Below are 16,944 nucleotides of genomic sequence, written 5' to 3'. Positions count from 1 at the left end.
ATTCTTAAAACAGCTCTTTATGGCCAGCTGCTGACACATTTTTATAATCCTGGCTCTTGGGAGGCTGAGGTGGAGGCAGGAGGATCATGAGTTCAAGACCAGCATGGCTGTATAATAAGACCCTGTCTCAAGCAATGCTCCCCCAATTAAAAACAAACTTCTAAACAGCAAATCAAACATGCCCTCCATTGTGTATCACATTTTCTTTGTCCACTCATCTGTTAACAAGCACCTCAGCTGCTTCAGACCTTGGTCCTTGTGAATAGTGCTAAAGGAAACACGGCTGTGCAGGTATCTGTCGGATGCTGACTCAGATTCCTTTGGGGATCTCTAGTTGTGAAACAGTCCAGCTTTACTGTCTTGTGGCTGAGTAACTGCTTGGCACAGAGGTAGTTGCTCAAGAGTTGCAAGAACGTACTAGGAAAACTGTACCACATTGTAGACAGGAAGGTTACAGTCACATGGAGGTTAGCAGTGGTTCCCATCAATAACAGTTAGAAAGTGAAATGTGTGAAAATATTTTGAGATGTGTAGCAACTGTCTTAGATCACAAATATTTGTGATCTCTAAGACAGCAACGTATGGATTGCTAACACTGCTTAGTTGAAGGATTCCTTCAAATAGCAGTTACGGAAACAGATGATGGTTCTTCAAGTTTGTGGAACTTTGGGTCTTAGTTTGTATGCTTCTCTAGATTCACACTGAGATAAGGATACGTTGGGTACTATGGGAGCGGTCTTAGCATCTTTCATGCTGCTGTTGTACAATACTCTGACCAAACATCTTTAAGGGAGAAAAGTTAGTTTTGGCTTAGTGAGTCACAGACCATCATCACAGGGGAAGTCACAGAGGCCAAAGCTTGCAGAGCAGGTCATATTGCATCCCTAGTCAGGAAGCTTGGTGCTTCTCTGCACCCTTTCTCCATTTAATGGATCCGGATTCTAGCCAGGGGCTGTTTCTACCCATGGTGGGCATTGTCTCACCCTAACTAATGCAGTCAAGTGAGTCCTCCACAGGCCCTGAGGCCTATCTCCCAGGTTAGTCTGGATGCTTCCATCTTGACAGTTAACAAGGTATCACACAGGAAATGATCAGACAAAGTAGATTGGACTAACATGGCAGTGTGTCCTTTCTTAAGTGTATTAATTGACTTAACTCTGTGTGTACTCTGAGAGCCAGCATTACTCATATACATTGTGCTCCTTATACATATTCTTCAAAAACTGTTAACATTTTTTCATACGCTATATTTTGGTCACACTCCTCTTCCTCTACCAACTCTTCCTGATTCTTTCCATCTCTCTACCCACCCAAACTCTTGTCTTATACATGTTCTTTACTCATCAGGGATTGGCTGGCACGGATAGGGGCAAGAAACTTCAGACACATAGATGGAGGTAGATGCTTTCAGTTGAAAACTGACATTCCAGCTTGCTAAGGCTTGTTTTGTACAGGTGATGGGGCAAGAGCATCTGTTATATTGAGAACCCCTGGATTTAGAAGCTGGGCATTTTATATTTGTATTTGACATTCAGTAATTTTCATGGTTTGGGAATGGCTAGACAAAGTAGCTTTATTTTCCTATGTATCTGTCCATATATCCAGAGGTCCTACATAACTTACTGAAATCCTTGTCTTCCCTTGCTTTGTGGAGCCAGTTTTGTCAGAAAATTGAATGTCTACTTTTCTGTGCTCTTCTTTTCAGTGTGTTCATTCCTTGTACTTATGCCACTGTCTTAATTGCTGCGCTTTTAAAACAAGTCTAGTGGTACAGGCCATTACCTCTCAGCACTCATGAGTGGAGACAGGCTGGTATTCTGAAGTAGAGGCTAACCTGGTCTCCCTAGTTAGATCTACCTGAGGCTAATCAGGGTTATGTCGTGAGACCCTATCTGACAAAACAAAATCAGCTCATTTAAGCCAGGCATGGTGGTCCTGCCAGTGGTAATCCTAATGGTGGGGGGCTAGGCCAGCAGGGTGCTTATTCTGAATACAAACTTCTCTCATTTTTTTGGAATTGTCAGAGAATGCCCTGGAGTCTGTTTCCCTATCAGGAATAACAGGAATGCTGCTCAGTTTTTGCCATGTCTCCCTGCCTTCATTGTGGGACCTAGAAAGGGTAGTTTCTTCTTATTGTCTACATATTTTTTCCTCATTTTCAGTTGAGTCCACCTACATTGTCATCAGACTTCCTGTTACTGAATTGTGTGGTTAATTCTTACTTAACCTGTAAGCATGAGTCGACACACAATTAGTTACTTCTTTCTTTTTAAAGTTTTATTATTAATTTTTTGTAAGAGTTCTTTGGATTCACAGGAAAACAGAGGAAAGTACAGAGAAATCTCAGACACTATTTGCCCCTCTAAACATACACATCTTCCTTTATTGTCCACATCCTCCTAAGCGTGATGCATTTATTTCAGTTGATGAACTTGCACCAGCAACCGCTGGCAGCCAGAGTCATTGTCTATCAGCGGGCCTGGCTAAGTTGAAAACCACATGATCTGACATCGTAGTGCTGTGTAGAGTATTTTCACTGTCCTAGAATATATGTCCTCTGCCTATTTGTAATTCTGATTGTCCTTCAGATTTTTTGTTTGTTTGTTTTTGTATTGGGGCAGAGGTGGTGGTGTTTTTTTATTTTATTTTTTATGATTACATTATTATTATTATTATTATTATTATTATTATTATTATTATTATTAGGACAGGGTCCCGTGGATCTCAGGTTGGTTTCTAGCCCAGTGTGTAGCTGAGGATAGCCTTCTAATCCTTTTGTCTCTCCCTCTCAAGTCCTGGGATTATGGATGTTTGCCACAACCGTGTCTCTGCTACTTTTAGTATTGGAGTAGCCAGGTTCAGGATCTTTCCTCTAACTGTACTCATTCTCTTAGTGTTTAAATGCCATCTTTTAGATGCTGATGACAAGTTTTTGTCTCTTGCTTGCCCCTCTCGCTTGCTCTGCACCCATGCCGTTGTCCTCGTGGATCTTCACTAGGACATGTACATAATCTAGTCACGAGTTTCGTTTTTAAAGCAACAATGAACGAGCCCATCCAGATAAACTGTGCTCTTCTTGATTGCCTCCATGATATATTATTCAGATACAGGTCTTTAAAAGGTTAATACAATAATTCTTCCAGATTTTACTGTTTTCTTTCTTCTTTTGGTTTTGTTTGTTTTGTTTTGAGACAGTGTTTCTCTGTAGCCATGGCTGTCCTGGACTTGCTTTCTAGATCAGGTTGGCCTCACACTCACAGAGGTCTGCCTGCCTTTGCCTCCCCCAGTGCTGGGATTACAGAAGTGTGCAACCACACCTAGCTGTGTTCTTGTATTTTCTTTCTTTCTTTTTTTTTTTTTTTGTGTGTGTGTTCTTGTATTTTCAAAGTGCTTTTAAAAAACTTCACGCCAAGCCAAAAGGTCAGGTGTGGTGCATGCCTTTAATCCCAGCACTAAAAACCTAAAGTAGGGAGTTTTCATAACAATCAGGTGTAAGGTGTCAGTGTCAGGTTAGGATGAGCTACGACATTAAGACCCTGTCTCAACACTCCCCTGCACCAAGAAAAAAAAATACATAAGTCCTATCAGGTCATTCTTCCCTTAAAACTATCCTGTTTTCTGTTCATTCTAGAAAGCCAGAGGCTTTACAGTGGTTCACATACGCGCCGCACTGTGTATGTCTAGTGGTCATTCTTTGGGTGGCAGTTCTTGCTCTTTCATTCTTTGTAGACTTGACTGTAGCCATTGAGGCCTTATTGTTCATAAATAGGTTAGGCACGTGTGCGTACAGTGTTGCTACATTTGTACCTCAGCCTTGTATACGCAGACACCTGGGGGCTTTTCCCTTTTACTTCTAAATGTCAGTTTACCATCAGGGTTTTTCTGAGCACACCTTTATAAGTTGTACCTCACCTTTCAATGTATGTTCTGTTCTGTTGGTCTGCCTTCATTTTATCCATAATATTTATCATTAGGAGTCTATACCGCCTTTTTTTTTTTTAACAACAAATTACTACGAATGCAGCCACTACCATTGCACATTATTATCTCAGCTCTTTGGATTAGAAGTCTTGGCTGGGTGCTCTGATGAAGGGTGTGAAAAGCTCAAATAAAGATGTCATACAGTCATACAGTCTGGATTCTTACCTGGAGGCTTGACTCTGGGGAGTCAGCCTTCAGATTTACTCCAGGGCACAGAGTCAGTATTTTTGCAGCAGTCTGGCTGAAGGGCTAGCTTATGCTGGCTTTTGGTTGAGGCCTTCCCTAGACTCTCTGGCTCCCTGCAGCAACTCCTTTGGCAGTTGGGCTTCCTCTCTTTCCACTCCCAAATAATTAAAATACCCAAACAGTTTGCCTTAGTGGCAGGTGAAAGTCAAAGAAAACAGGAGCAACCACAGCTGGAACAAATGAATACAGCTAGAGTGAATACATTGGAAGAAAAAAAAAATACTAAAACTAGATTTAAGAAACAAAACCCTGGAAATTTTGGTAAGCTTGTTCAGTTGCTTCAGAATAATAAAAAGGTAATTTCTGTATAGGATGCAGAAATTTATGGAGAATTTTTTTTAAAGCAGTGTCTGAGAAGAATAGGTTAATAAAGGAAAACCATTTTCAAAATCAGAGAAAAATAAGTTGAAAAATAGTAGAAATTGTAAGCTTTTTTCTTAAACCAATGTAATTATTTTTTATTTGTACTTTGGGGGTTGGGGAAGCTCACGTATATGCCAGTGTGTGGAGGCTGGAGGACAGCTTTCTTATCATGTGCATCCAAAGGATTGAACACATAGAGATCCACCTGCCTGGTCCTCCCAAGGGCTGGAATTAAAGGTGTGTGACACCATTCCTGGCAGAAAGATGTCTTCTTAGTAAGTCTGTATATGGAGACAATCAAATGTTGTGAAATGATTACTTCTGAAATATTAGAATTGTATAACAGTTGAATCAAGAAAGGTACATTTGAGCTGAGTTGTCACTCAATGGCAGAGCACTTGTCTGAGGTGTAGGCCTGAGTCCCGTAGGGTGTGTGTGTGTGTGTGTGTGTATATGTATGTATATGTATATATATATGTGTGTGTGTGTGTGTGTATGTATATGTATATATATATATTTTAAGTTAATTATGTAGTCAGCTGGCTCTAATTTAAAAAGAAGATGTACATGATCATGCCTGGTGATATGCTTTTTATTTTTGAGACAAGGACTCACATAGCTCAGACAGGCCTTAAACTCATATGTAACTGAGGATGACCTTGATTCCTGGTCCTTCCATCTCCTCAGACCTGGAATTACAGGTCTGTGCTACCATGCCAGGTTTGGGTGTACGGTCTTTTGACAGAATCATTGGCACTTTATTTTATTTGTGGTATGGGGCATTGAATCTAGGACTTTGTACATTCAAGGTAAATCTGTGATTGAGCTATATCCTCTTTCCCTTTTCCATTTAAAATATTCTTTTGGGTCAGAGAGATGGCTCAGCAGGTAAAGGCATTTGCCACCAAGTCTTAACAACCTGAATTGGATTCCCGGAACCTGTGTGGTTGAAGGAGAGAACCTACTGCAAATTGTCCTCTCTCTTCCACCTGCATGCCATGGCATGTGTGTGTCCCCACTCACAGACACACAGACACAGACACACACACACACACACACACACACTAAAATGTCTTAAAAAGTTAAAAAATGTTGTCTTGAGACAATCAGTTGGTCTTAGTTGCCAAAGCTGGCTTTGGACTTGTGATCTTGCCTCAGCTTCCCCTGCAGCTGGGTTGGCAGGGCCGTGTCTCTAGACTTGCCCACTTGGCACACCGTTAAGTTTGCTAACGACCTGTGTATGGTAATCAGATTCATTGATGAAAGATGTGTAGGAATAAGTCACAAGACTAAAAGATTTGAAGCTCCTCAGGGCCTTCCACCTTGGTTTAGATCAGGAACCAAATATCTGTCTTTGAATTTTTATCACATACAACCTTAGCAGATTACGGAGAAATTTTACTTGTTTAATTATATTCCCTAAGCTTGTATTCAGTTCTCTGAAGAGCTGTTTAATAATTCTTATGGAATGATAAGACTGTTTTATTGATAAGGGTCCTTTGAGGGTTACTTAGCAAATGTGTTGGATTTAAGAAGATTATTTCCTCAGGGTTTAAAAGGTACAATATTAATTTAGATTCTCTTGAGAAAAGGACAGAGACTGACTTTGGAGTGCTGGGCAGTTTTTGTCCCTACACCCCCATCTGTTCTGCTGATGAAACTGAGTTTATGGGCTTTGATGAAACAGATGGGTACTTGCTGCGATCTCCCAGGGAGCACTGCCCACTCCTGCAGCACACACCGGCAGGGCTCGGTTCAGCTGTTCCGAGACTCCAATCCAATTAATTTCAGGATTTTGAAAATTACAGGGGACTTTTGCTGATAAGATCCATTTCTTATAAAAGTGGAGTTTCATTTTTCTTGGGCTTAAGTGTATTTGGAGTTTTTATCTGAGCTTACTTATTAATGAGCCAGTTTTCCTCACAAAGTACTTGATTCTTTTCATTTTAATAGTCTCTCAGCTCACGCTAGTCTCTAATTCACCCTGGCTCAGCTTTCCGAGTCCAATGCTAGGATTGTGAGTGTGTGTGTGTGAGAGAGAGAGACAGAGAGAGAGAGAGAGAGAGAGAGACTGATCATGGCTGGCTGTAAAGTCTTTTAAGGGCACTGTCATTTTCCATCATGTGAGTAAATGTACTACAATAGTCACACAACTTAAAAAATTTATTGTTATTATTATTGTTGTTGTGCTGGGATGGAATCCAAGGTGTCCTGCAAGTTAGGCAGATGCCATACTGCAAAGTTAGGTGATACAGATCACAGGGCTATACTCCTAGCCTCAGACAACTCTTAATGAACATCAAGAAGTTATTGTTTCTGTTGTTAAAAATGAATACATGAATCTTGTCATCCTTTTTCCTTTTTAGATTAACTTACTGAGATAATTTTTATAAAACGTGTTTAAGTGCATCGTGCAATGGATTTTGACAAATTGAAAGATCTATACATTCCTCACCACTAAGATAAGAGAACACTGCTATAGTCTCAGACTGTTAGCTGCCTTTTGACAGTAGTAAGAGTCTGTGCTGCTTCTTGTTGAATTTGTGTGTGTGTGTGTGTGTGTGTGTGTGTGTGTGTGTAAGCCAGAGGTCTGCATCTGGTCCACTTCTGTGTGTGTGTGTGTGTGTGTGTGTGTGTGTGTGTGTGTAAGCCAGAGGTCTGCATCTGGTCCACTTCTGTCACTCTTTACCTTGTTGACTTGTTTTTAAGATAGGGCCTCTCAGTTAACCTGAACTTATATGAAAAGAGGAGCATGACTGCATAAGCCTGTGTTTTCAGCATTTTGGGAGAGGGCTTAGGTGGGTCCCAAGAGCTTGCTGGCCAGCCATACCAGCCAAAATGGTGAGCTTCCCATTTAATGGGAGGCTCTGCTCCAAGGTAGTAAAGCACCAAATGAGAGAGGAAAACACCTGAAGTCTTCTGAGGCCATTTTCTGCCTCCACATGTGTGTGCTTAGGTGCATGCTCCTGCATACGCAACATGGATATTAACATACACGTTACATGATGAAAGCAATGCTGTTGTCATACTTGTAAGCACTGTAATAATATCAGGGATTTCATTGGCTAGCCAAATGTTTTCTTTTTAAATCACTTATAGGAGGCATCACGATATTATTAGCCAAGTACTAATATGATAATTACAGTTTTCTTAATTTGTTACTTTTTCGTGCTTTTTACATTGTTTAATTTTTTTAAGATTTATTTTATGTGTGTGAGTTACCTGGATGTATGTGTATGTGCCACCTGCATGCCTGGTATCCACAGAAGTCAGAACAAGATGTTGGCTCCCTTGAGTGTGGAGTTACAGATGGTTGTGGACCACCATGTGTGTAGTGGGAATTGAAGCCAGGTCCTCTGCAAGAGCAACAAGTGCTCTTATCCGCTGATCCAACTGGCCAGTCTTTAACCTTTAAATTTTTTTCTTTATTTTTTCTTTTATGTTTGCCGTCTGTGCCCTGTCCATGCAGTGCTCACATAGGGTGAAGAGGGTATCAAATTCCCAGAACTGGAGTTATAGGTAGTTGTGAGCCACCATGTGGATCCTGGGAATTGAACCTGGGTCCTCTGAAGAGCAGCCAGTGTTCTTAATCACTGAGCAATCTCCCCAGCCTACTCCTTTTTTTTTTTTTTTTTTTTTTAAAAAAAAAAAAAACATTTCTAAAGGGTTCTAAAAAGGAAAGGAAAGAAAAGAAAAGAAAACAAAATAAAACACAAGTAATAATCTGTGACACAGGCCTATGACATGTGGCTTTTTTACTGTCATCTATTTGGCTCTATAGAAAAAGTTTGCTGATTCTTAAAACTCTTGTGGATACCTTAAAACAGGTGATAATTTTAGCAGTGACTGATGGTTATATCCAAAGGACTAGGATCGCCCTCCAGTCATCAGCAGGACATTATGTAGCATTTGTCTCTGAAAAATGCTAGTGTGTAGAGAAGGTTGATGATGAATAAACTGCCCATTTATTTTTTTAAAGTAATAAAATGTCATTTCAGGATTAGTTTTGTAATATATTGGCTACATATTGTGTTTTTAAAGTATGTTTTGTTTTAAAGCTTATAGCACCACATTTTGAACGGTATGTTTACCAATTAGTTTTCTGTGGACTCACGTCTTTTGCAGGATGACTGTCTTCTGAAAGTATGGTACCCTATGGCTGGCTGGAAGTCTTCCATCATCCCTCACGATATCCATGAAGTGAAAAGGAGGCAGGCTTCTACCCAGTTCTCCTTCGTTTACTTGGCACACCCTCGGGCAGTGACAGGCTTCTCATGGCGTAAAACCAGCAAGTACATGCCCAGGTTGGATACACGTTTCATACTACAGGAATTTATATTCTTAAACGTTTATAAAAATAGTGAAAATGGAGTCTTCCCTGTACAGATACATAATGATTAACAGAACAGAGTGGAACGAAGCCATCTGAATTCAGCTTCTGCTTCTTCTGTCTTACCCTGGGAGCTTGTGAATAGGTTTCTTTAGCTCTCTGTCTCTGTTTTCTCTCTGTTAACAACAGTAGCGATAGCACTGTCTCAGAGTGCTTGTGTGCATGAAGTATCTATTGTACAGACCACAGCGCATACTACTTGCCCAGACAACATTAGCTGCTACTGTGAATAGCAACATTAGTAGCAGAAGATTCTAAAAAGGATATTTTTGCTAGTAAATAGGAAAGTACACATTGAGGAAAAGTGATAAACTGAATAATGTACATGGTGGTAAGAATATAATTGATGGTGAATAAACTGTTTAGGTTGTGCCTTTTTAATGCTAAGGTTACCAATAAGATTTCCTCAAAGCATTTTATGTTTCTTTATTGACATAAATAATCCATTTTCCATAGTGTTCTTGTATGCATGTGTGTTTATGTGTGTTGAGATGATGCCATGTTACATCGCGCTGGGACATATGTGGTCAAGTGTTATTGCTTTTAATTAGTCATTTCTTTACGCATATGAAGGATTAGTTCTGAGACTTCCCAGACATTAACATCTACAGATGCTTAAGTCCTTTATATAAAATAGTACATTATTTACAAAAAACCTGCACATTTTCCCATGTATTTTAAATTCTCTAGGTGATTTACAATAACTACTTCAGCTGATTCTTTTTATTTTATTTTATTTTATTTTATTTTATTTTATTTTTCTTTATTAATTATACTTTACTCACTTTGTATCCCCCCCCATGGTACGTAATTTTGTGTGTGTTTTACTTCTTAAATTTTTCTTCATAATTTATTTATTATATATCCCAATTAAAGTCTCCTCCCTCACCTCCCCCCAGTTCCACCCTCCCTCCTTCTTCCCCCTATCTCCTTCTCCTAGTCATGTGTGTGTTTTAACTCTTATTGGTAGAGAAAAATATCATGAGAAGTTTAAGGTTTCAGTATAGATACATTTTTTTTTTCCAAAAAATATTTTGTTGGTTGAATCCACAGATTTGGAACCATTTGGTTGGAAGATTAATTATGTAAATTAATTTTCCTCATTGTTATGCAGTCTCTCTCTCTCTCTCTCTCTCTCTCTCTCTGAGACAGGGTTTCTCTGCTCTCTCTCTCTCTCTCTCTCTGAGACAGGGTTTCTCTGTAGCCTTGGCTCTCCTGGACTCTCCTTGCAGACCATGCTGGCTTCGAACTCCCATAGATCTACCTGCCTCTGCCTCCCCAGTGCTGGGATTAAAGGTGTGCACTACCACGCCTGCTCTTCTGTCTCTTAAAGGTATTTAGAAGATTAAATAAACTGCAAAGAGCACATACAAACAATTCCCATATTGTGAATACAGATTTAAGAACACTGTTTGATGCTTAGAAGCTTGCTTAGAAAGGCTTATTCATCTGATAAAAAGTATCTTAGAACAGTTTATACATGACAGGCATGGTATGGAGATAACATAGCAAATTTATCTTCTCTAGAGTCCAAATGAAAGATTTATTTGATCCACTCAAAAAGAGAGACTGAATCCTGAATTCCAAATGCCAGAGACTGAAGTCCTCAGCCTTGCTAAGGGTGCACCTAATTTTGATTTTTGGTTTTATTCAATGTCCTTTGTTCTAACATGTTAAAGTTATAAAATAATTAGTAGACAGCTTACATTTGTGTTTAAAAGGTTTATTTTGTTTAAGTTATTTAAACTATTGTAAACATTTGAAAACTACTTCTAAAACCTTTAACAAAGTTGGATTCTGTGTGAGCAATTTAAAATATTTATTTGTTTATATATTTTTATTTTATATGTATAAGTGTGTTTTGTTTTTTTTTTTTTGCCTGTATGCATTCCTGTGCCTTGTATGCTTGCAGTGTCCACAGAGGCCAGAAGAGGGCATCAGATGCCCCCTCATATTAGAGTTACAGACAGTTGTGAGTCACCGTGTGGTGCTGGGACTGAACTTGTGGAAGAGCAGCGAGTGCCCTTAGCCACTAAGTCATCCTTTTAGTCCGAAGATTTATTTCTTTTGTTTTATATGTGTATGTGTTTGCCTGCATAGGAGAACCACATTTTTGCCTGGTGTCCATAGAGACTAGCAGAAGGCATTGGATCCCCTGGAAATGGAGTTAGGGATGGTTGTAAGCTGCCGTGTGTGTGTGTGTGTGTGTGCGCGCTAGCATTGAACCCCGGTCTTCTGCAAGGGCAGCAAGTACTCCTTAACCACTGAATCATCTTTCCAGCCCCATAGGCAGTTTTTAAAAAGACAGAATAAGTTTTGGAGACTACGGCTTAGTTGGTAGAGCACTTGGCTGATGTGCACAAGATTCACTCCCAGCACAGACACACACACACACACACACACACACACACACACACACACAGGGTGGGGCGAGGAGGAGGAGTAGGAGAGATGTCTTTGTTCTTTTATAATAAGCGTTATTCTCCTGCATTAATGTATTTAGCTGCTTGATGTTACAAGAATTTTTTAACTTTAATGACATTGATTTACAGTGTGTAATAATATTCTTCTATTATGAAGATATATGTTTATTTGCCTATACAGTTTTTTTGTGTTGTCAAGATGTCAGAAATGGCAGAACTACTGCCATAAACTAATTATATTTACTGATTTTTTTTTATGATCACCCTCTTACAGTTGTTAGCTTTCCTTCTGCTCATTGGCTTGTTTAGAAGATACTGAAGTTTCTTAGAGCCTGGTTTTAAGTTGTACTTGAACTGTCAAGCGTTAATTCCTGTGGATATTTTTTAACCATTTCCCAGTTCTTAATGGTGTTCCAAGGAATGATTTCAAGTCCTTGAATGAATTACTTTTTTCATACAGTATTTTGTGTTAACGTCTTAATACATGAAGAGCCAGTACTAATAGCTTTTAGTGCATGAATGGCATTGATAGGTATACAATTATTCGTTTGTCTTTGCTGCTAGGGGTTCTGTCTGTAATGTCTTACTGACTTCATGCCATGATGGTGTGTGTCGGCTTTGGGCAGAAACATTGTTACCGGAAGACTGCCTTTTGGGTGAGCAGATTTGTGAGACCACTACCTCCAGCGTTGCCAGCAACCTTTCTCCTGCTGGAAAACACAAAGACAGAATTCAACATGCTCTTGAGGTATTAGATGATGTAAAATGGTAAACTGATTTTGCACAAGTGTCTGATGACTAAGTCTTTGTGTTCACTCTGCCCATACACTTCTTTAGCAAAACATAGACATCAGTGATTTGACAAGCTTTTGATATCTTTTAACAATGTTATTAATAATGTTTAAAAAATTTTTTTGAGAAAAGTGCAAGTGTACTATGTGGGATACATCTCAGTTTAAACCTTGTGGCTCAGGGGATGAGTCAGTGGCAGACTTTGCCTAGTATACTGTGCTTTTCTGATACCATCTCCCATGAAACTCCTCAGAGCGGGGCTTATGTAATTGGGTATACTTGTAAATTATATGTTTTCTTTCTAGGAGGAAAATGAATAATACTGTTTTTGTTGAATATCAAGTATCTATTGAAAAAAAAATTTACAGGCAGTTTGGGCCAGGATATTGTAAGAAATCAGCAACTCCATAGCAGGGAGACAGCAGAGAACATACATTGAAATGATGCTGTTTTCTGCAGGAAAAGGGATGTAAAAGGAGGATTAGATACATTATTTTAGTAGAAAAACATTGGTAGCATATTGTTGCTTACTGACTGTGAAAACAAAGGAAAAGACGGAAGTAAGTGTGGTATTTGGGGGTAGGAGAGGTTATAGACTAAGGAGAGATTGTGATGTGACAAAGGAATTCTGAGAAAGACCATGATCCCGTGCCCTACATCATGCGTGTAAATAGGCATGCTGTGGAGAGTTTTGACCAAATAGCTGCCTCTTCATTTAGATCTTCCGTGCCAGGGGCTTGGGAGATAGACAGTTTAGTACGAGGTCACTGACCTAGAAGTCCCCAGGTACTGCACATAGGCCAGCACTTCAGTGAGGGCATTTCTGTCTGCTTGAAGTGGGTCCTATTCTGTTTTGTATCCCGTTTTCTTCTTTATATTGGAGATGATGCACCTTGTAGTTTAGATCAACAAATAATTTTAAGTGAGTTTTGAGAGGCATTGTTCCCTGGAAAGAAGATTCAGGGACTTCATTTTTATTCTGAGTAGTCAATCCCATTTCAGTATGGAATGCCCTAAGGCACCTCTCCAACCTCCCCATGCCTCCTAATCTCTACCAGGAGCCTTTATTCATAGTTTATAGATATCACTGTAAGTACTTTTGAGCAACTGCTTTTTGCCTTAAATTATAAAATTTTTAAGAACTGGGGAGCATGTAGCCAAAATTGTTCTACTGTAATTAAGAAAGTTTATCTTAAAATTGTCAGTTCCACAGAAAGTCAGTCTTAAAATTCTGAATACTGGAAAGGCTTCTCTGGTTGGCATTTGTTAGACCTTTCAGAGTTGGGTTTAGGATATTACTTTTCTATCTTAGACAATACATCATTTGAAGAATTTAAGGAAAGGACAAAGGAGGTCTTCTGTTCTCGTAACTCACACTGAACTGATGCCTGACAAGACTGCAACTCATGAAGTTCAAAGACACATCTCTCACCATGCCAACGCGCTGTGTCATTTTCACATCGCGGCAAGCATCAACCCGGCCACAGGTAAAGGAGAATAAGGGTGGCAAATAAATTGAAAATAGTATTACTCTTATAACCTGGTTTTTATTTTATGTTGCCCTTTAAAATATTTCTTACAGTGGGAATGTAATAAAAGGCAATCTTTCTTCAATTGGGTTTGTGTGGGTTTTAGGGTATAATTTCCATAATTTTTGAACATCTTGGTCTAGAATATAACAAAAGTTCTAAGTAAATTAGAGCTTTCCTTGAGCCTGGGAACACAAATGGTGTTAGCTTGGATGTTTAGCATACTCTTTCTATAGCTTAACTCTTCTTTGTAGCTCTTCTTTATAGCCATAGCTAAGTAATTTACATCTTGGTGCAGCTTATTTTTTTATCTAGATTTTCTTGACCTATGGTTAGGTAGAACTATATTTCTCTTTTAGATCTGGTATTTTCTTCTAGCTTGTCTTCTTATATGGGTAAGACTTAATAGAAGCAGGTTTTACGTTGGCAAAAGTTCATATTTGAGAACTTCTGTTTAGGGGCATTGTGTTATCTTATGGTCTAAAAATATATAGAAATGCTGTACATTCCCTACTTCATTGATGATAGAACTGTATTTATCTAATGTCCTACTTTATCAACTAGAGGCCTGCTGCTTCAGGGTGAAAGGGTTTCATTTTTCAATGCTTGTTTGTAAAATGATGATACTTAGTGACTACAGTTCCTAAAATCTGATCTTTAACAGTGTCTGCAGACATGTGCTGTCCAGAGACCTGAAATGTGACTGTTCTGAATCAAGGCTTGCTATATTGAACACACTGGCTTTCCTAAGACAGTATAAAAAAGAATGCAAAATTTCTTGCTAATAATCTTATTTCAGTTGATTACTTGTTGAAATTACGTTTTCCATATTTTTGGAAGAAATGAAATAAGTTAAATTTACCTGTTTCTTTTAGACATACATAGTTATTAGTTATTAAGATTTTTTAATTGAAAATATTTTTTCATACAGTATATTCAGATCATTGTTTCTTCTTCCTCAACTCCTCCCAGATCTCTCTCACTTCCCTATTAATTTAATTTGATGCTTTTTTCTTCCTCTCTTTTGAAAACAAACAGGCAAATAGTAAAAAACAAACACAAAGCAGAAAAATAATACAAGAAGTGTATGCACACACACATACACACACAGCATATAAAACCTCAAAATCGGATACCATAACATACTAGCAAAAGACCAGTTAGGCGAAAAAAAAAAATGCCCAAACAGAGCAACATGAGATAAAAATCCTCCAAAATTACCACTTGTGTTTGCATTCTAATGCAGGGCTTAGGGCCCGCCCTTAAGTGTGGTTTTTCATATGCCCAGTAAGCTTGGAGAAAACTAATTTTCCCTTTGCGAGCAGTTGTCAGTTGGAAATACATTCTTGGTTAGGGATTGGAGCTCCAATCTGCTCTGCCCTCTCAGTTCTGGGACCTAATTGGGATTTTGATGGGGTTTGCATTGACTCTATAGATTGCTTTTGGTAGGGTGGCCATTTTTATGATTTATCTATTCATTCATGCATTTGTTTGTTTATTTATTTACTATTTGAGGCAGGGTTTTTCTGTGTAATAGCCCTGGGTTATCTTGGACTCGCTTTGTAGACCAGGCTGGCCTCAAAGTCACAGGTGGTCCTGCCTGTGCCTCTCTGAGTGCTGGGATTACAGGAGCACACCACTGCGTGTAGCCCGTTTTCACTCTTTTGATCCTATTGATCGTGAATATGGGGGATCTTTCCATATTATGAAATCTTCGATGTCTTCAAGTGTTTACTATGTAAGTCTTTCACTTGCTTGGTCAGAGTTATCTCAGGATGTGTTATTTTATTTGTGGGGGGTACTATTGTGAAAGGTATTGTTTCCTTGTTCTCAGTGTGTCATTTATATGTAGGATACCTATTGATGTTTGTGTGTTAATTTTGTATCCTGATACTTTGCTGAAGTTGTAGAAATTTCCTGGTATTGTTTTTAGGGTCTTTAATTTCATGCATAAAATCATTAATATTTGCAAAAAAAAAATACTTTGACTTTTTTTTCCAGTTAGTGTCTCCTTGATCTCCTTCAGTTTCTGATGCTTTAGCTAAGACTTCAAGTACCATATTGAACAGGGTGCGGAGAGAGTGGACATTTCTAGGCCTGTCTTTGTTGAGTGGATGTGCCAGCCCATGGTGTCTGTTGCCTTCTCTGGATCTTAGAAAAGTGTGGTGGCTGTGTTGTCTGGTAGAGACTGCCTCTGCAGGTTGGTGGGTGCCGAGAGGAACTGGGGTGGCTAGGTGAGAAGACTGAGAGGAGCTTCAGGAAAGAGCTAAGGTGGATCCATAACAAGATGCCAGGTCCCTAGAGAGTTGGAGCTACGGTGGGAAAGGGGATCCTACAAGTAGGTTACAGTAAGGTAGAGAATAATCTGGAGAGACAGGAATGAAAGGGCTCGGGGGCCCCTGGGTCTGAACTAAGAGTTAGAGTTGAGGTGGGAGCAGGTCACCGTTAAGCAGATTGTTACCAGGCATAAGGTAGTGATGGAGAGATTGTATTGGAGGACAAGGAAGGAGAATCCAGGTCAGATGTGGCCACTGGTGGGAAGGGTGCAGCTAGAACATATTTATAGATTTTGGCGCCTGGCATAAAGGAATGGGAAGAAAGGGTTGAGAGAATCCACAGAAAGGAGGAAGCTGGGTTTGAAACGAGGCTCAGCATAGTCAGCCACTAAGATGTTTGAAATTACTCTTTTTGTCTACATTTGTGGGTCTCATTACTTTTTCTCTTTTGATAATGCTACCATGAGTGATTGTTATTTTACTTATATTACCCTTTTGTTCTTTTCACACCCACCCTGTGTTTTTGAGGCAAGATCTTTATTTGTACCTCAGGCTGGTCTGGAATCTGTAATCATTAGCCTTTGGAGTTCTGGCCTTCAAGGTGTGTGTCACTGTGCTCAGTTTATACTTAAACCTTTATTATAGTCTAAGAATGTCCTGTAACTTATTTTTTTAAATGTTGGTGGTTTTATATTTTTACAAAAATTATAACCTTTCCAAAGAAGCTTTTCCTGAGCTGTTGACTGTGATGAAGATATAACTTTTTGTTTTGTTTTCTTCTAGACAAGGTTTCTCTGTGTTACCTTGCCTGTCCTAGACTTACTTTGTAGACCATGCTGGCCTCAAACTCACAGCCATCTGCCTGTGTCTGCCTCTCAGAGTGCTGGGATTACAGGAGTGTGCCATCACACCTGGCTGAATGTATAATTTAAAAAAATGCAATT

The 16,944-nt window shown here is 39.2% G+C and overlaps 1 protein-coding gene across 6 annotated transcripts in view; it reads left to right on the top strand.

Moving 5' to 3' along the window:
• Dmxl2 (Dmx like 2) overlaps positions 1 to 16,944 on the top strand; it is a 133,579-nt gene that overhangs the window by 33,670 nt on the left and 82,965 nt on the right. For all 6 annotated transcript variants that reach the window (XM_021638670.2, XM_021638674.2, XM_021638671.2 and 3 more), the window contains exons 7-9: positions 8,716 to 8,894; positions 11,968 to 12,151; positions 13,508 to 13,682. In XM_021638670.2, the coding sequence (XP_021494345.1) occupies positions 8,716 to 8,894; positions 11,968 to 12,151; positions 13,508 to 13,682 (538 nt within the window). The remainder of the gene's footprint in view (positions 1 to 8,715; positions 8,895 to 11,967; positions 12,152 to 13,507; positions 13,683 to 16,944) is intronic.

Source organism: Meriones unguiculatus, chromosome 1 (assembly GCF_030254825.1).
Source record: "Meriones unguiculatus strain TT.TT164.6M chromosome 1, Bangor_MerUng_6.1, whole genome shotgun sequence".
NCBI lineage: Eukaryota > Metazoa > Chordata > Mammalia > Rodentia > Muridae > Meriones > Meriones unguiculatus.
This window is presented reverse-complemented; position numbering and strand designations above follow the sequence as displayed.